General features: G+C 40.8%; 1 protein-coding gene across 1 annotated transcript in view; it reads right to left on the bottom strand.

The window, feature by feature from the left end:
- Nucleotides 1-1,609: 1,609 nt before the first annotated feature.
- Nucleotides 1,610-20,204, bottom strand: part of LOC139742651 (pre-mRNA-processing-splicing factor 8) — a 43,554-nt gene continuing 24,959 nt past the window's right edge. The window contains exons 26-44 of the mRNA XM_071653177.1: nucleotides 19,696-19,943; nucleotides 16,880-17,059; nucleotides 16,259-16,394; nucleotides 15,679-15,848; nucleotides 15,153-15,282; nucleotides 14,061-14,207; nucleotides 13,045-13,205; nucleotides 11,939-12,130; nucleotides 10,980-11,217; nucleotides 10,396-10,524; nucleotides 9,846-9,959; nucleotides 9,028-9,201; nucleotides 8,370-8,563; nucleotides 7,747-7,910; nucleotides 5,673-5,890; nucleotides 5,083-5,223; nucleotides 4,129-4,268; nucleotides 3,271-3,473; nucleotides 1,610-2,772 (exon numbers count right to left, since the gene is read on the bottom strand). Of these exons, the coding sequence (XP_071509278.1) occupies nucleotides 2,618-2,772; nucleotides 3,271-3,473; nucleotides 4,129-4,268; nucleotides 5,083-5,223; nucleotides 5,673-5,890; nucleotides 7,747-7,910; nucleotides 8,370-8,563; nucleotides 9,028-9,201; nucleotides 9,846-9,959; nucleotides 10,396-10,524; nucleotides 10,980-11,217; nucleotides 11,939-12,130; nucleotides 13,045-13,205; nucleotides 14,061-14,207; nucleotides 15,153-15,282; nucleotides 15,679-15,848; nucleotides 16,259-16,394; nucleotides 16,880-17,059; nucleotides 19,696-19,943 (3,234 nt within the window). The 3' untranslated portion in view covers nucleotides 1,610-2,617. The remainder of the gene's footprint in view (nucleotides 2,773-3,270; nucleotides 3,474-4,128; nucleotides 4,269-5,082; nucleotides 5,224-5,672; nucleotides 5,891-7,746; nucleotides 7,911-8,369; nucleotides 8,564-9,027; nucleotides 9,202-9,845; nucleotides 9,960-10,395; nucleotides 10,525-10,979; nucleotides 11,218-11,938; nucleotides 12,131-13,044; nucleotides 13,206-14,060; nucleotides 14,208-15,152; nucleotides 15,283-15,678; nucleotides 15,849-16,258; nucleotides 16,395-16,879; nucleotides 17,060-19,695; nucleotides 19,944-20,204) is intronic.

Below are 20,204 nucleotides of genomic sequence, written 5' to 3'. Positions count from 1 at the left end.
ACACAAACCACAGACCACTGGGACATAAACTGATAATTCCTCTTATTTTTTACACATACAAGGTACATGTATTCATTTATTCATTTCACACCTTAATTAATTACAGAAGGAATGCATTAAGAGAAAGCAGGATGACAGAACTCAATCTAATCATAAAGATCATAATTTCCACAATCCTTGCTGCCAAATTTGTGTTTTTATCATTCCACACCTGTACACTGTACTTTCTTAAGAATAAAGTTATTATATCTTTTAAAAAAAAAGAAGAAAAATGCACAAGTTCAGTGTTTGATAAAGTGAGTCTGGATATAGAGTGTCATTCATGGTTGATGTAACAAGTGTTCTGTGTACAATCCAAAAGGTTGAAAGAATTCAAAGATCATGAATTTGTAGGAAATGTGAGCCCTTACTCTTCACAGCAATGAAACACAAGGGGCTAGGAAAATCACTGCCAGCCCGGACCCAAGACTTGTCAAATTAAAAGATCAAATTTCCATAACTGAATGCACCAAATATTCAGACTATTGACTGAAACCAAGAAGTAGAGTAAAAAGAGTACAGTATTAGAAGTGGCATGCCATTCCATTAGCATGGTGGTTTAACACACCTGGTTTTTGTTACAAAAAGACAAGGTGCAAAATGCAACTAGTCCCACTGTCTGAGTCACATGTTCACAGCCAGCTAATCAGGATAATTCACAGATTAGAGGAAAAATTAAAATTTTTGTTGTTTTTGTTCGTTCAGTGCATAACCTAATCACTCTATGTACAACAGTATTTAATAAATGTGTTACCGTTCCATTGCCATCACAGACAACACAACAAATGACAAAATTGAATGAAAAAGTGCACACACTGTATCACTCACCCACCCCAAAACTGCAACTTGAGAATGCAGTCTTGCACAAGTGTATTTCATGTTACAAGGAAAATGCAGAGACTCCAACTCTCCCGTTTTCGACGGGAGATCTCCCGCCGAAAGCCCATTTTTTCATAATCTCCCGTTCTCCCGTTTGAGATTTAATTTCTCCCTCCCTGGCTCTTTGTCTCACCTTGGAAAGGATTTCTTACTTATTGCTATCGTATGTTGCAAAAATAAGCCTTAGATAGCACCAGAGAGCATCTATAACCCTAGGAACTTCGCGCTTCGCACACATAAACTTGGGTCTCCCATCTGCTAGGGGTTTCAGGCGGGAGAATCTCGAGATCAGAAGGTGGTTGGGGTTGTAGTCTCTGAAAATGTGTGAATGCAGACTAAAACGTGGAGAATAAAGAGTTCGTGGATGATTGTATTACACATGAATGCATACTGGAAGTACCAGTGTCATACGACATAAACATGTCATTACTGTTGCATTGTGGTCAGAAAAGATACTAAAGAGCCCCAGCATGGACAGCACAATAAAAACATAACAACTTGTGATGTTGAGTCTAGTTAGTAAATGTACACTGTTATAGATGTAATAACCACTCAAAATATGTTCACTGTGGTTACAATGGTTTTCTTTCATGTTGCAAGCCTTATTCAGTCAAAATGTTTAATTTCTCTCATCATCACAGCTACTCCCATATTAAACATAGAAGAAAGAAATTGAAGGGAAAAAAAATCAAATTTACTCTATACAGCATTCACAATTCAAGTTTCATTTGTATCTGACACACACGCAAAATTGACCTTATTATACAGTAGCCATTGAAATGAACATGGCTAAAACAAAAGTTTTTGAAAATATTACTAACAGGGACTGAATATCCATTCAACATATTTTCTTTTTTCCACAGCACTTATAGAACAGCTTTCTTTTCTGACAAATGCTTCACCTTGGTGCCATGTGTGAAAGAGAACTCAAGTTGGTATCACTTTCCTTTTTTTTTTCCCTCCGTCACTATTAGACAAGACCACCTTTCATAATCCATAGTCAACACTTCTCTCTACATTTTTACAGATAAATACACAAACTTGGTAAAGGAAAAGCTTCTCTTCCTTGCTCTCAAGAATAACTGGAATCCACTGATGTACATAGAAAGTGCAAAGTGTCTGGATTTAAGCTCTAATAAAATTTAACTCTATCTTCTAGCAAGCCAATCAAGTGTGTGCAAACTTAAACTAAATATCCATGAATTGTGCCATGGTAAAGAACAACTTACGAAAGTTGGATGGAGAGAAATTTCTTGGTGTAATCCGTTTTGGACCCAGGCAGCCATAAATGACTTGACTGTAGGTATTTAAAAGCTTGACCAGTACACAGGTTTACAAAGACAACCTTTGAAATACAAGAAATTCTGCATGCAGAGTGCTAATAGGAGATACTGTTAAATATAAATTCATATTGGTACCATGCTCAGGACAATGACTAAAAAAGTGTCGAAGAGATAAACTTCAGCAACCACTGTTCCCGATACCATCCATATTTATCATTGTTGGGTCTCTGTGATGTCACTAATCTGTGTCTGGCTGTGAGAAATAATTTCTTATCTCTCTAGATAAAGCTACTTTGCCATCTCCATACTAGAAGTTTGTCTTGGCCACAAAAGATCAAACTATAATCAAGAACCAAGGTTTGTCAGTTGAAGTGGTCAGCAGTTAGGGCTTATGAGCCACACCCAATGACCACACCCTACTTGAAGAAGTCCTCCCTGTCACTGTTCATGGCACTCATGTCCTCCAGTGAGCTGAAGTTGAGGAAGTGGGAGGGTCGGTGCACCTCGTGGTAGAACTCCTTGGGGTTGGAAAGCTGCAGGTCGTAGCGCATGTTGGGGTCATGGCGAACACCTGGTTGGGGGGGGGGGGGGGAGAAGTTCCAAGAAAAAAAAAAGTAACATACAAATTAAATTTTCAGGAAGGGTTGATAATGGCACAAGGAACAAATAGTTCAATGTATGTACTGACCAGAATCACTGTCTAGTTCCAGGAATATTTTGAATTTTTTGAAGGATTCTTTATTACTGAGAACCAGGCCATATTTAGCATATTGGTATATACACATGTATGTGGAAATGAAGTGGTTGGTGGAGGTTTGCACTCTCAAAGTGCTTTTCTAGTTCTTAATTATCAGCTCCATGCAAGCTTTGGCTGAAATCATTTCTTCGTGTAGAAAATATGTGTAAAAGATAACTCTTTCAGTCTTATGGGCAACACATTTACGTAGAATGTCAATTAGATTTTAGCTTGGTGGGTGATGAGAGGCTAATGGACATAAACAGCAAAGGGGTGTTAAGAAGGAAGCAACGAAAGAAAGATGGGAAGAAGTGCTTTTGAATGAAATCTCACCCATGAAGTTGTAGTTCCAGGAGCCCTGGGCGGGGACCATGAAGAAGCCAAGGAATCGGTCAGATAACAGCATCTGGACACGCTCGTAGTGCGAGGGCATGTAGCCCTTGGGATTGTTGCCCTTGTCTGTGTTCTGCCTGCCCCACTCGTAGCCACTGGGGGTCAGCTTGTAGGCAGTCAGCGAACAGGATCCTGGTGTGAAGCTGATAAGATAAAGACAGAGACAGAAGACTCTCACTCATTTACATGCTTTCACAAATTTTTTGTTGTACGTTCACTGCATGAACGAAAGATTGTGAGCAGAGATAGAAATGACTGAACCTTGATTCTAACTGGACCCAGTGTGTTGGTTCAAAGAATGACAACTTGGCACTACTTGTTGAAATTTTTTCAAGCAATGATCACATACATCTGCTGGGGAAGTTTTGAAAGTGTCAAGATCAAAAACCTCATGCATCAATCACACAAGTTCTGTCTCATAAAGAAAGTGATAAAAGTGACAATGTCCTCATCTTAAGGCCACATGCCAAGACATATATGTATCATGTGACTCATGGCTTTTTCTTTTGCACATTCCTGTTCATTATGTTTCATTTCAACAAAAATAACTGGATTGCATCAATCGTCAAAGTAACTTCTGCAATACGATGACATTACAAAGAGCTTTCAGACATATAGCTAATATATGGGACTATGGATTGAAAAGTAACACTCCATCTTGCTGGAGAAATGTGAATGGAGATGCTTATAAACATCTTCCTCTAACATGAAGTAGACCTCTTTCCCTCCCTGACTGTCCCCCTCCTTCCCTGACTGACCCTCTCTCCCTGGCTGGCCCCTCCCTGACCCCTTGCCTACCTAGAGGTGATGATGACAGTCTTCTCTCCATCCCACATGGGGTTGTCAGCCATGATCTTGGCATGGGTTGTCACATCCTGTGGGGAGAGCTGGGGCAGCTCGTTGGGCTGGGTGTGGATCCATCCCAGCGGCTCCATCTCCTGATCACAGACAAACAGACAATCACACACACTCTTCGTCAACAAAGAGCTTGTCAGAAGCAACTAGTCTGGGGTAACGCTCCATGTTTGATGAAGGGCAATGGTCACATAATGTTTCTCTCTCTCGCATTAAGTTCTTAATTGTGTATGTGCATTTTGGAAAATTTCAGGCCTACATTTAGCTATGGCAATCCATCCATCATTTAAAAACCTGTAACTTTGAGTGTTCTCTGTGAGACCATGCAGTTCACCGAATTACAGAGGTCCTGGTAACACTTTGTCAACATAACTGCAAGCAGACACTGAGCCTCATCTTGATTCTGTGATTCTGCATCATCAATCACTTTTGTTACGTAAGTCACATGATGTGACTGCTTGCAAAATCTGCATCTAGTGCCTTGCAATATTTGCATAGTTCTTGATTTTCTACAGGATATACAGTTTCAGCAGACATTGAACATTCTTCTAAGTGAAAAATCATACCATGCAAAAGGCATTTCAGTTAAGCACCATTCTAGTAGGTCTTAGTAGGTCTTTAGTATGAATAAATTTTGAAAATGGCTTTTGTCTTATTCCACATCTTGTAAACACCTCTACCTCTACCACTGGTAACCTGTTTGAATACAATACAAATGGTGATTTGATGAAGTGGTTCTCTGAGGTCAAACGCAAATGATGCTACTGTATCCATTATCTATGGATACATCAGCAATCCTACACTGCCACTAAATAATGTAGAATGGGGCTGACACTCTTCTGGTTTTAATAACTAATGACAGATGACCCATAGGGACCCGTGAAAATGGATGCATACCTTGAGGAACTCATGGTCCGGCAGCTGGTTAGGAAGGTGGACTGTCTGGTGGGTACCCCACTGAGGCACCATGACAATGCAGCGGATCTCCTTCACCTGAGGGTTGTCCTGAGGGCTCACGCCATACAGGTAGCCAGCAATCTGGGTGCAAAGATGGATAGTGGGTGCCAATGACATGATGTTGCAATCTAAAGACAGAAATCTGCCGGCAATGATTTCTAACATTGTTTAACAACATGTGCTGGCAGTTCCCTTTGAGTACCCAGAGGTAAAGATAGGACATACACATATCTTATGGGGAAAGTGTAGTAGAGATTCATCACATTAATTCCTCCGTTGGTTACAACAAACGTTATTGTAGTGCAAGTCACATATGTCGGAACTTGGTAGAAGTACAAGATAGCAGATTAAGCAAGTAATACCATCGAAACAAATACGAAAATACTCTACATTTGCACACAATCACTGACATTGTGTAAGACAAGCCACATCATAAAATTTACATCGGCAAGACACAGCTTCACTAGAAGAAAGACTCAATGGACAGGGTGGCATCACAAAGCTACAAACAGGCTACCATCAGTCCTCACCTGGGCACGCAGATCAGAGATGATGATAAACTTCTTGAGCACATTCTTGGGCAGGATGTAGGTGTAGCCCGTCTCTTTGATGTCATCGGAGGACACATAGATGTGGTTGGTCCGCAGGTGGAGGTTGGTGGCCGAGATGGCTCTCACCCGCCACTCCGTCTTGGAGGAGAACGTCGCCGTCTCGTAGTTACTGGTGGTGGAGGTGATGATCTCATCACCTGTCACAAGAATACACACCAAGGAGGGGGAGATACGGTCAGGAGTTGGAACCTTTCTCCACAGTGAATGTGGAAACATGAATCTCTCGTCATATATTCAGACAAAAATTATATATCATAAAATCATAAAATATTCAAGTGTGTGTACACATATGAATGACTCTTGGTAGATAAATGACAGGTAAAATTGTCAGAGGTATCAGTCAGGTTCTCAGAAAAATTTTAATGATGAATACATTTTTTTTTGCATCTGCCTGAGAGTAGCATGGGAGGCATCAACAATATCTGCAACCTTGATTTGAAGTACAGTGCACTCCCGTTATAACGAACACGGTTATAACGAAATTTCGTTATAACGAAGTAAATCTTCTGGTCCCAAAATTATCACCATTTAAGTCTATGGTAAAAAAAAATCGCTTATAACGAACACGGTTATAGCGAAATTTCCGTTATAATGAAGTCTTTTCCGAGCGCCACAGACAAAGAAAAACAAAAGAAATGTGCTCCGTTATAACGAAATGCGAATTGCTTTCGAAAATACGTAGCGGAACAAGCATTTATAGCGTCTCTGCATAGGTGAACGCTTCACACCACCGTGTGTTCGCTCTTTGTGTCACGCACAGTTTCTGAGGGGAACTTGCGTTTATTATTGTGATACAGTTATCCCATCCCATTTTACATAGCTTTCCAGTGTATGATGAGTATTCAGCAAACAGAATATGATATATATACATGGTTTCCTTGTTTTCGTTATATATTGTATTTGTTCGGTTATAACGAAATTTCGTTATAACGAAAGAAAACTGCCTGTCCCGAGCATTATAACGGGAGTGCACTGTAGATGACAGCAGAAAGTAAGTGGGTGACATTTAATCTCTGCATATACCCCAGTAATTAATGATCGACACTGCAGTAAATATTACCCATTTCATCCATCCCATTCCAAAGTCTCATTCATATGAGGAACAACATCCATGATCAATCACACTCTTAAAGAGGCTTTGTCAAGAAGGAACAGAAGCACCAACTCTTAAAGGCAAAATTCCTTTCAGGGAAAACAAAAGGAAAGCAAAGCAAAACAAACAAAAATTGGACAAGGAAGAGAAGAATTTTAGTGACAAAAAGTGATTTTTCCTTTAACCCGTTCAGGACAAATCCAGAGTATACTCGGATAAGTGTCTATGGGAAATGTGTGTTGTAGCAAAATAGCCCATCCTCAATGGGTTAAAGGACAAGTTCAACTTCATGGGCATGTGGGTTGAGTGAATGCAGCAATACTAGTAGAACACATCAGTGAGAGTTTGAGGAAAATCGGACATTCCGTTCAAAAGTTACGAATTTTTAAAGTTTCTGCTCACTCAAGGCTGGATGAGAAGACTACTATAGCTTGTGATGTCACATATGTACAACGATATAAAGAAAGATTAAAGAAAATTCAACATATTTTCACTTTTCTCACATAACAAAAGAACACTTGACTTCTCTCTATCAGAAGGCAGGGGGAATAATATTACCCATAACATATGTCAGTAACAAGTCGAAGAAAATGTGCACTTTATTCAAAAAGTGAAGTTTTGTGAAATTCTCTTCTTATTTTCTTCATGTTGTTGTACGCATGTGACATCATACACTGTAGTAGTCTTCTTATCCAGCAGTGACTGTGCAGATACTTTAAAAATTCATAACTTTTGAAGGGATTGTCTGATTTTCCCCAAACTTTCACTGATGTGTTCTACTAGTATTGTTGCATTCATTCAATCCACATGGATATGAAGGTGGACTTGTCCTTTAAAGAGAACATACATAAACCAAGTTTTCATCAACCATATAGGTCCATCTGCTTCAGACCAACTGACCATGTTTGTTGACCGTCCTGGTGGTGGTAGCGGTCAGCTGTGACTGCTCCTTGGTCTGCTTCTCAATCTCAGCAATCTGCTGTCGCTGCTGGGATGGGGCTGAGATCTCCATACCCAGGATGATGTCTCGAATCTCAGACTGAGTGAGGGAGGCCACGTTCACACTGTACGATAATGGAAGCAATGAAACACAATTACAAAGTCACTGTGTTATATTTTATTCATACTCAAAAGTGTGAAATCTCAGACTTGGTGCGGAAGCAACATTCTCACCATGAAAAGAAGATTATATGACTTAGTATTAACTTCTATGTGTGTGTATTTCGTTTTTAATCACAATTTAACTCCCAAACTGGCTTACATACACATCAAGATAGAACAGAGGTGGGGGAAAGGCATGATTATGAAAATTACACCCAACACATCTACCAGGCACAGTTACAAGATTACATGTAGACCATGTTAATCATTGCAAATTACTGTAAAAAGACCATTAATGATACAATCTAAATGACTAACAAAGAAAGAGCTAAAACTGCATGCATTTTCACACCAATGTGTGGACAAATGCTCCATAACGAGAGAAAAAGACAGCAGATGAAGAACCAAGATTGAGGACTCACTTGTTCTTCTTGCCGTAGTCAGCCAGGATGAGATCCTTGAGGGCCACCTCAACCTTGATCCACTCCTCGTCCGACAAGCTGGGCCAGATGTGGTGGGGCTCTGTGATAGTCGTCTTGTCCGGCTTGAGGATGACCTTCGTGCGGTCGTTGTTCACGTGCAATGCCCTCAGGATCAGGATCAGACGGGAGAAGGCCTACGAAAAATAAAATATCACAAAATAAGAAGGAAAAACAGCTGATGATTTCCCCTTCAAATACTTTTATCTATTCCATGCATTTGCCCATTTCTGACTCATCTGAGGAATTGATTCATGAAGACAGAGACTAGAAAAACTTGCATTCTTAGATTATCCCTTAACATGCCTATACACTTCAGCTAACTTGTCGAAGTCTTTCATCCACATTCAATCATTTCTCCAAACTTAACCTTCTAGTAAAGATATCATCCCACCAGAGGTTAGGCAATGTGTTTCAGTCTTAGAGGAAGGCCATGTTGACACAACAGGGATTAATGAAGGGGGTTAGGTAACCAGTATTCTTTGAAAATTAGTTTCTGGACAAATGTGAAAGTTGGCAAACAAAACACTCGCTAGTCAGTGCTGAAAGCACAGCAAGTAGTGTAGGAGTCTGTCAATCATGCGTATCCATGGTAACCTACCGTGTAGGAGGAGATAGTCTTGAGCCAGTCATCATAGAGGTTGAAGAGCACCATCTGAGGCTCGGTGGCCTTGAGGATGAGGTCACCAAACTTCTCCACCTTGAGGCAAGCCTGGAAGGGGAGCTGAAGCTCGCTGCCCTTGATGACGATGTTGGGGAAGTCCAGCAAGTGAACCTGGGGGAGGTGTGGGGATGTATCAGTCATGTTACACATTGACAATAAGATGTGAAGCAAACAGAAAGAGATAACAGCAAATGCTCAATGATACAACCTGCAGCACACATGTATCATTGAACACTTGTGGTGATCTATATACCTCAGCTTAGATCATCCAATCACTGAAGACCTACATCAAATAAATCCATACCATATCTGATCTTTCTTCGTATGTTCTTACAATTGTTCTGTACCACAATCATCGGAATTATCTGAATTCATGTTTATGAGCTCTCCCCTCTTATTTCTGTAACTGTAGGAATTATGAAAACTGGCTGTACACTTTCAATGTGCAATACCAAGTAGGATTCAGTATCCATACATATACTACACAGCACAAACTTCTGTAGGTTTTAGAAGGTACTTTTTTCCCTTCTCTACTTCAAGAACTACCCATTATAGAAGATATGTTATCACATAGGCTTTTGGCAATTGAATGCTTGGGAATGTTCTACTAACAGGTACCATGTAAATTATGACACAAACAACCTAGGGGAAAAATTTCACTCAAACTTTCCCTACATCTACAGCCCAAAAGAGAGAGTTTCGGGGAAGAGTTTCAGGGAAGACTTGAGGGAAGAAGAAGGAGGTCTGTAACCCACCTCCAGGGGGTCCAACATGCCCTTCCTGGTGACAATGATCTGCTTAGGTTGCTCCTCCACCGGTAGGGATCGGATGAGGGCAGCAACCTCCTCAGCTGTCTTCCACTTGGCCAGCTGTGAATGGTAGGAGGGGAAACAACACAGTGATACCATTGGTATCCTCTCTAAACTAACTTATGGTATCCTCTCTAAACTAACTTATGGTCGACTTTCACACAATGGTTCTCTCTAAGAGATCTGAATCATCTAGATATCATACCAGTATTTATCAACCACTGCACAAATGAGATCGAGAGAGTAAATTATTTCCGCAGATATAATTTCACCTCTTGTTGGTCACAAAGTCATCAGCATATAAAAAGTATCAAAAGAGATTGCAAAATTCCATGATCACAAAACTTGGCAAATGGAGATGATTAATATCCTTCTGTCTAACTATGGAAAGCATACTCAGAATTTAAGCTCTCTCTCTTGTCAGTATAGGACTCTGCCTGAATCAAAGTGTCCACAGGACAGCTGACCGATAGGAAATGGACAGGCTGGGCATTACCTGACCAAGACGCTTCTGACCGGCCCAGACTGAGGTGTGGATGATCTTGAGGAAGAGCTGACCGGTGCGGGGGTTGAAGATGAAGATGGCTCCATTGATGGGCTTCGTCGTCAAGTTACCCTCAAAGGTCTGTCAGATTCAGAAGACATGAAAAGGTTATGACAATTATGGCATAGTTACCAAGGCATGCTGGTTGGGCCAAGGGGACAGGTGGAACCAGTAATCCATAGATTTCTGGATCTACAAAACCTAGACAGGCCATCAAACAGTGTACATGAGGTACCTTCTCATGCACTTCAAAACAACTGTCACTGATCTCAATTGCCCTTCTAAAAGTACAGAATAATTCAACATCAGTAGATAACTAGTAGCGTCTTACCAAAATGTTTAGTGTGATATAAATATAACAATGCCATAAGTGAACTCACTGCTTTATAACCTGACATACACATCATGAAAACACACCTTCTGGTTCCTTGCACATTTGCTTCATGTTTGTATCATACAACCAACTGATAGAGAAGCATTATCTATTGCTTCATTGACCTGCTGGTGACTTCACCTCCATTCTCTTCTACACTCACCTTGTGGATGGTGACTCGGTAGACATTGGTGTCATCCACGAACCAGATGATCTGGTTGGAGAAGAGCTCCCCGTAGTTCTGGGAGGAGAGGTAAGGCTCTGTGGGCTCCGAGGAGTATAGCTGGAGACCTTTACGAATTCTCTCTCGCAGCACATAGAGGGCGGGATTTGCCTTCATGACCTTGGCCATGGCTTGGTGGATGAGGGGCTTACATCCTGGGAACCAGTTCCCAAAGGCACTAAGGGTAGAGGAGAAGAAGAATACAATCATAGATACATTGCTTTCTCTGATATCATTGCTGTATATGAAGAGTTTGTTCGCAAAAACTGATGTCCATTTTTGAAGATTTTGAAGTACGGTCTCTGTCATAAAGTACAAAATAATACCTTTTAAATGATATATTGGTCACTACATAATTATAAAGGTACATTTTTCAAGTTATGGTCAAAAGCAGCAAAAAATTTCTTATTATTCCCTTTATTTTTCTTGACCTTTAATCGCAAATATCTCCATTTGGCAAATATGGACTTATCGGTTTTTGCAAACAAACTCTTCATATGGCAGAAATTCATTCATACATGAGGTTAACTCTCCAAGAATGTCATTGAAATCAACTAATATTTGATGTGATATTACACTGTGCTAAACTGATGTTAACCTCTAAGTATTTGACATTTTTCTACATGCAAAGTGTAATAAGTGCAGTAAAGTCTAATGATTTTATTCCAAAACTGCAAGTTTCTATCTCAACAGTAACATGAACTAGGGCTGAATGACACCTGATTCAAAGTGCAAAGTAATCTAGTGTATAGTCCCATTTCAAACTGATATAAATTGTAACAGAACAAACAACAAAAACATGAGGATCAGATAAGAACATCAGAACTGGAACGCAAAACATGGAAAAAGCACTGTGTGTATGGTAAAGGTCTACAGGAAGTTGCATGAGAAAGGGTCACCTGTGAAGGTTGTAGGCCAGATCTATGGCAATCAGCACCCCTGTGGGTGATGGGTAGATACTCATGTTGTCTGTGGTGTAGTCCAAGTACTTTGCCCTGGCATAGCGTTCCACGTCATGGGAGTCATAGTCACCCCATCTCAGCTGGACGTCGATCCAGTACTTCTGGGTGGTCGTACTGTCCATCGTGTCCCTGGCAAGTGATTAAATCAAACAAAAAGGGGAAAATGAGAGAAAAAGGTATGAGTCATTCACATAAATCACTGGGAATGCAATTCTACATTTTCGTTATAGTATAGTATACATGAAAAGATCTTTTGTGTAAAATTAACAATTAAATTAATCATTGAGGTTCAGCTAAGAGACATAAGGGGATTCTACTTCCGTTTTGTCAGTGGTACCTTCAATTTTCTAGTTTGGGGCTATGACGAATCCAGTACTTAATTCTTTGTGTGCAATGTTACACAACCAGGGCCCCGTTTTATCAAAAGATAAAATCGATTTTAAATTTCTTTACTACACAGGCTGCCATAGACTTACAGCTGAAATCAACTATATAATCAATCGTAACTCTTCATAAAACAGGGCCCAGGGCTGCTAACTTACACACATCAGAGTCAGGGAGATACACTAACAGTATGGCATGCTTTAATTAGGGAACTGTGATTCCAAAATCAGGGCTGCTGTTATTTTCTCTCATCATGACCAGGAAGAGATAATTGAACTTTTCATGGAGTCTCCTTTAGAATCAGGAAAACTTGACAGCTCTCAACTGTAGAATGTTAAATGGTTATTTCATCAATAGGTGTTCAGTGGCTATGTTTTGCGGCAACTTCATGTCAAATGTTTGTTCCATCAGTCCAATCCAATTTTAGGTTTGTTTTGCTTTGAACATATACAATGCTATTTTGAAGGTTTGTTACAACAGTCAAACCCAATCTCTGAATCAATCTTTTTCTTTTAAATTACTTTTGCATGCTAAAATATATCCCAACACTCCTTTTTTCTTGTGGCTTCACTAACTCTTCCCTTTGTATCTTTACTCTCAACATTCAAACATTCCACTCAATCCCTAATAAAGAATTTCCGGTGGAAGAATGGACTCACTTGGAGTCAGCGAGGAGGGAGGGTCTGGAGACGTTCCACTTGTAGGCAGCAAAGAGGAGGATGTCGGCACAGGAGCTGTTCATCTTGTAAGACTTCCTGGGATGGATGGTTTCCTTCTGGACAGTCTCAATCTCAAGGGCATCCAACTCTTGATCAAACACCTGTCATCCAATCACAACACACAGAGAGAAAGGTTAGCTACAATTACTGCCATCCCAGATGACTGCTGTCGCCATGGCAACAACTACAATGCCTGCTCGTGATTGGTTGTTGCCATAGTTACTGCATATATTGCGCAGAAGAGTACTTCATTATTGGGTCTTCATGAGGACGACAATGTCATGAAGCTGTACAGCCTATAACCATGGTGATGTAGTTTGTTGGACTCTCCTTTGCGATACTTTACTGATTTTAATCCATGCAATCACATCTTATTATTATTGCTATACCAAACTTTCAACACAATAACATTATCTCACAGTCAAATTGTATACTTTCATCTTTTTCTTACATATTTTTGAGGGGGAGGGCGTCTTTATCATTAGCAGGAGTAGTGACAAGATTGTAAAGAATAATCTCAATGCCAGCAGTAAGATGAATACAGGAGGAATGACAACAGGCTATATCCTGTGAAGAGGCTGGCATGCAATGCAACATCTCAAACAATCCCTTGGAGAGAACTTGAACTCTAATCCAGTTCTATTTGTTTTGTTTTGGGTTTTTTGGTACAAGGTGAAGGAGAAATCTAGGAAAGAAATCTGCACAACCAGTACATTTGTCAGTTCTTACCCAATGAGGGTTCAGAGCATTAATGTTTACTGCAGCAAAAGGGTTACAGTGTATGCCTTTTCTTAAAGTAATCAACATAACATTCACACACACAGACATACACACAGATGGCAAATAGTCTGTAGAATGGGACAACTGTACCGCTACACTACGTCTCCTTATCATAAAAAGTATGCCACCTATCACTGCAGAGGTATAAAGAAAAACAAAGCAAATTAACAGGTCACCTGACACAGGTCCATGACCACACTCTCGTGGATCTTCTGCCACAAGTGAGCACGAAAGATCTGGATGAGAGAGATCTTGAGGGTGGGGATCTTGCCATGCATGAAGATTCCTGTCAGATCAAGCTGAACCTGGAAACCCACGTACACCTGGGTACCAGAGAGTAGATAAGTTGCAATGAATCATTAATTTCTTTACTCTAAACACTCATTTCATTCACTCCATATATATCATCATACCTACTACAATTGTTTCATAATGTTTCAGGATATCTGTTTGATAATATGTGATAGGAAACTATCTTTCTTAGTTTCCTTTGGATCATAGTTTGTAGGGTAATTATTGTAAAAAATGTATTTACTTCTCGTGCTTGCCTCTCATATCACAGACATCAGTGTATTCATCCAATATTTCATGGATATGTTTATAAACCAAAGCAATAATTACTACAAAAAAACAAAAAATTAATCATAATCATATATCTTTGGGGTTTTCTTTCTCATGTATACTACACATGCATGCTTGAAGATATTTTATTAATATTCTCTTTGTATACTCTCTCTTGATTCATGTAAATTAAATCAAATGTCCATCTTTATTCTTTGCTTAAGAGGGGCCTTGTCCTCTTTATCATGAACGTAGAAAAAATGGTGCATTTCCCTCCTCAGATGTATTCTCATCTACATGGTCATGAAGAACAGGAAGAAAAGACAAAGATATGTATGTAATGAAGCAATTAGGTAAGTAGAGGAGATAGAAAGAAAGAAAGAAAGAAAGAAAGAAAGAAAGAAAGAAAGAGAGAAAGAAAGAAAGAAAGAAAGAGAGAAAAAAAGAAAGAAAGAAAGAAAGAAAGAAAGATAGATACAGATAGATAGATAGAAAGAAAGATAGATAGATAGATAGATAGACAGATAGATAGATGGAAAGATAGATAGATGGAAAGATAGATAGATAGATAGACAGATGGAAAGATAGATAGATAGATGGATAGATAGATTAGATACACACATATGCACACATACATACATACATACATACATAGGTAGATAAATATGAAGATAGAAAGAGGCAGACACTAGAGACAGATGACTTACATTGGCTCTGTTGATAGTAGGAGACCACCAGAGGGTGAAGCGTCTGTTAGGGATCTGGTTGAGACCGGACCGCTGGGCATTGGTCAGCTTCTTGTATTTCATGGACTCTTCAAAACCACTGGCCTTCTCCCTGCATGGATGGAGATCAAAGATACCGGTAAAACGTCATTCCAAGTTTGTGTTTAGTGACCTGCACGAAATAATGTACAGATGTACTTGAAAAATGTCTGCCTCACAATGTCTTCTTTTTTCTACAAGCATACTCACTCCAGCCAGAGGAATGCTGCCATTTTGACATCCATTGTCACACCAGGCTACTGAATGCAGAGGTGTAAATTTACAAAATTTCTGTTCATCAACAACAAAAAAGCAAATAAAAAAACAAGCAAACCTAATGGACAAACAAAAAAAAAAATGAAAAAAGAGGAAGGTGTAAAAGGTGGACTTTTTGCTGAAATAAAATGAATGAGCGAACAGTCCTAAAACATATCAGAGTTGCATGTGAAATGTGACAGCCAAAACTCACCAGAACAAACCTTCCCATGTGGGGAAGTAAGTTCCCTTGAAGAGAGTGTGCTCCAAGATTCCTTCCACCCCTCCCAGGGCCTGGATCATGTCCGTCCGGTAGTTGTTGAGGTTCCACAGCTTGCCGTCATGGCGCTGGTGGGTCCACCAGAAGGGGTTCTGCTTCAGCACCTGGCAATGATGAGCATTGGATTGGGGCGGGGGATACACATGGTAAAATTTGTTCTGATGTGGCACAGCCAATATTTGCTACTCCTATATGAGCCAATACTCCTATCATCCTTTCATTCACCACATCCACAGACTGAATAATGTTATGAAGAGTTGACATTCCACAACATAGCAAGTTTATCTTATATCTCACAATGGTACAAACGACTTTCAATTATCAATGGAGAGGGCGAACTTGATTGTATATCATCCTTTACAGGTGTAACAAAGATATAAAAAGTGGCAAAATCCAGACTTATCATGCACTACATATGATACTGCCCTTCAAGGCAAGATATTTTCTGTTTGATGTGGTATGCAAGATTCACTCACTGGGTCATAGAAGAGGTGGAGGAGTCAACTCTACCTACCTGGTACTGTTTGAAGTCAGTCCTGACTCGCCAGCCCTTGTCGTAGGCCAGGGTGTGTCTGTCCTTCTGGAAGAGAGTGTTGATGCGGGGGATTCCCCTGTCCCACGAATCCTCAAGGTCTTCAAGTGTCAGACGTCTACAGATGAACACATCAAAGAGGATACATTAATTTAGGTTTATGGTGCCCTGAGCTTGTAACTGGTTGTATAGATCTATTCCCTGAAACAAGTATTCAAGAATTCCTCTATACCACACAACATTCAAGTTGAAAGGGGGTTCATTGTTAGGGCTTACTTGTACTAATTATAATGTAACTTTATACCATGGGTAGTATAAATCATACCCTTCATTGAAGAAATACATATATTTATGTCAATGAAGAGCAATCTGTCAATCACTTGCAAAAGAAACAATTCAAAGCATGAACTCATTGATTTTTGGAAAAAAAATAATATGTTTCATCATTCATGGTGATAGGAAAATCCTTCACAAATAATTCTTAGCACAATTGTAAGCTTGAAATCTCACAGCTCACATCAACTTTCTAACCATGTCCATGAAAACAGGCAATCTCTTGTCTGACGAAAAAAAACGTAAATGACATGTACGCTTCTCTCTCACCTGTTTTGTGCGTTGGCTTCCTGTCTCTTGAGGGCGTACTCCGCCCAGACTCTCTGCGAGTCGATAAACTCACTCTCCCACGGCTGGATGTAGCGGTACAAGTTTGGTATCAGCTGGTCCTCGTCGTGGCTCATTCCAGACCGGAAGTGGGTGATGCCGACGTCGGTCTGTTTCGACCATCTGGACAGGTTAGAAATTGGGTACTTGAAATTTTCTTTCATTTTCAGTCATTTTTGAAGGTTTCCACAAATTACATTCGTGATGTACATCCACAGATTATACAATACAAACAACAAGAGACCCGCGGGTCTAGCGCTCACCTGAGTATCGCAAGTTCACCTTTCATGCAGTCACTAATCTAAATTATTCACAGCTCTACCAAAATTTGACCAGGCATTCTGAAGTAGAAGATGAAAATGTACAATAAGGGCCCAAATTTTTAAAGATTCCTTAATTTGGGGAATTGGGGGCCCCCTGGGGCCCTCTGGGTGGGGCATGGTGCCCATTTTGATAAATTGAGATCCTGACCCCCTAAGGATGCTACCTGCCAAGTTTGACGAAAATCTATCATGAGGTTTTCAGGAAGAAGATGACAATGTACGATTCAGGCCCCCATTTGGACCTTCCTAACCACCCCCCCCCCCCCCCCCCCCACCCCTGCCCCCAAGAGGGGCACCCCTGGATCTCCTATGAACAAACTTGAAACTACAGTCATTAATGTACTCACTCATAGTATTATCTTAGCTGTATAACTTCTGATTCTAGAGAAAATTTTTTACGATTCCTTCATTTGGGGGGTTTGGGCCCCCCTGGGGGCCCCCTGGGTGGGACATGGTGCCCATTTTAACAAATTGAGATCCTAACCCCTTAGGGATGCTACCTGCCAAGTTTGGTGAAAATGGGTCATGGGGTTCTAAAAAAGAAGATAAAAATGTACAATTTAGGCCCCATTAGGACCCCTCCTCACCTCCCTCCCCTGGGTCCCAAGGGGGGCACCCCTGATTCTGCCATGAACAAACTTGAAACTGCAGTCATCAATGTACTAACTCATAGTATTAACTTAGCTCCATCACTTCTGGTTCTAGAGAAGAAGATTTTTAAAGATTCCTTAATTTTGGGGGATTTGGGCCCCCTGGGGGTCCCCTGGGGGCCCCCTGGGTGGGGCATGGTGCCCATTTTAACAAATTGAGTTCCTAACCCCCTAGGGATGCTACCTGCCAAGTTTGGTGAAAATGGGTCATGGGGTTCTCAAGAAGAAGATGACAATGTACAATTTAGGCCCCATTAGAACCCCTCCCCACCCCCCTCCCCTGGGTCCCAAGGGGGGCATCCCTGATTCTCCCATGAACAAACTTGAAACTACAGTCATCAATGAACTAACTCATAGTATTAACTTAGCTCTATCACTTCTGGTTCTAGAGAAGAAGATTTTTGAAGATTCCTTAATTTTGGGGGGTTTGGGCCCCCCTGGGGGCCCCCTGGGTGGGTCATGGTGCCCATTTTAACAAATTGAGTTCCTAACCCCCTAGGGATGCTACCTGCCAAGTTTGATGAAAATCGGTCTTGGGGTTTTCAAGAAGAAGATGAAAATGTAAAAAGTTTACGCACGACGCACGACGGACGACGGACGACGGACGACGGACGACGGACGACGGACGACGCACGACGGACGCCGGACGAAGGGCGATCGCAATAGCTCACTTGAGCCTTTGGCTCAGGTGAGCTAAAAATCTAAAAATCTTGTGTCTGCAAATTGAACTATACCTACGATGAAATTTACAGAATGCACTTCAATCTGTCTGGAGTATGTGACATTCACATTTGAATGTCAAGATGGTGTGCAAGAGAACCTACAGAAAAACATGGATATTAAAGACTCTCAAAACTCACTGCCAATGCTGTGTGAACATGCTAATGAACCTGTGAATATATCATACCAGATATTTCAACGTTTAAGCAATGTCTGAGCATTTCTATCCCAAAATCTTTTCTACTGGTCACTATATATAACAAAAAACCTTGCAGAAGAGCATTCCCCCTCCAAGCTGAAGTCTGGCACAGAACACACACACACTTAGTTGGAAGAGCTAGTATTAAATGCTTCTCTAATATGACTATACACATGAATAAATTGTGGGCATCACAACTGTCTCAGTTTTTTAACCAGGATGATATGGGTAATGGGTGATTCCTTACCATCCAACGATGCATGGACTGAATATCGATTTAGCATTGCATCGAACAGTACACAGCACCAAATTGGCTGGGACTGTAGATACCTGCCAATGCACAATGAATACAGCTTATGACACTAGTAAATGGTGTACATGGATTACCATGTGTGAACGTTCATGACCACAGAGAAAGCATGTGCCTGAAGACCAAACTAAATACATGAAGCTTGGTCTCTTTTTTTTTCTGAAGTTTCAAGGAAAATACACAACAAAGACACAATAACTGAAGAGAGGAAGTCTGAGTATGACCAAAATAAACTGAACGGAGGAAATAGCTTAAGAATTATGGAGTGCTGTCTAAGGAGCAAGACACTCTTCACATCAGGTCTTGCAGAGTAACAATGATACTAGGGTGCACATTTAGGCTTTTAGAAGAAATAAAAAAGTAACCATGAACGACTAGCATATTTTCCTTCAAGAGAGTGTACTCAGAAAAAATGTTTTCCTATAAGCAAAAGAGGGAGAAATGCTCCTTTTGATTTTATGTATTTGAAGATCTTTCATTGCAATTCCTTTTTTTTTTTTTTTGGGGGGGGGGGGGCAGGGAGGGGGAATAGTGCGGTGGAGTACAAGGTAAGCTACCTGAGATCAGACTGTGGGATGAGGACGTGCCCCATGGACAGCATGCCCAGTCCACCCAGCTCCTTGGGGGTGTAGAAGACCACGGGTGGGAAGCGGCTGGGCATCTTGGAGTTGAGACCAATCTTGATACGGGTCTGGATCTTGTTCTCACACTTGACCAGTAGGTCTAGGAGCTCCTGGGTGTTGACCACCGCCTCTCGGAAGTAGGTCATCAGACCGATCAGGGCCGTGTTCCACTTATTCACGATCTGTACCGAGAGCAAAGTGAGATGAGACAAATGGCTACAGTGTTTGGAAACATGCAATCAACAGCAGGATCAACCCTGAGAAATCAAACTAGGGGGCTGTTTCATCAACGTTTGTCAGCGCTACCAAGTTGTCAGCGCCGACAATCACCATAGTAACAGTCAGTGACCAGAGCATCTCATCCGATCAAATCCAAGGATTTTGCTGAAATTGTCAGCGCTGACAAACGTTGATGAAACACCCCCCTGAGAAATCTCAGAATA

This window comes from Diadema antillarum, unplaced genomic scaffold (genome assembly GCF_040938485.1).
Source record: "Diadema antillarum isolate AM-2024a unplaced genomic scaffold, OU_Dant_1.0 seq00001012_RagTag, whole genome shotgun sequence".
Taxonomy (NCBI): domain Eukaryota; kingdom Metazoa; phylum Echinodermata; class Echinoidea; order Diadematoida; family Diadematidae; genus Diadema; species Diadema antillarum.
This window is presented reverse-complemented; position numbering and strand designations above follow the sequence as displayed.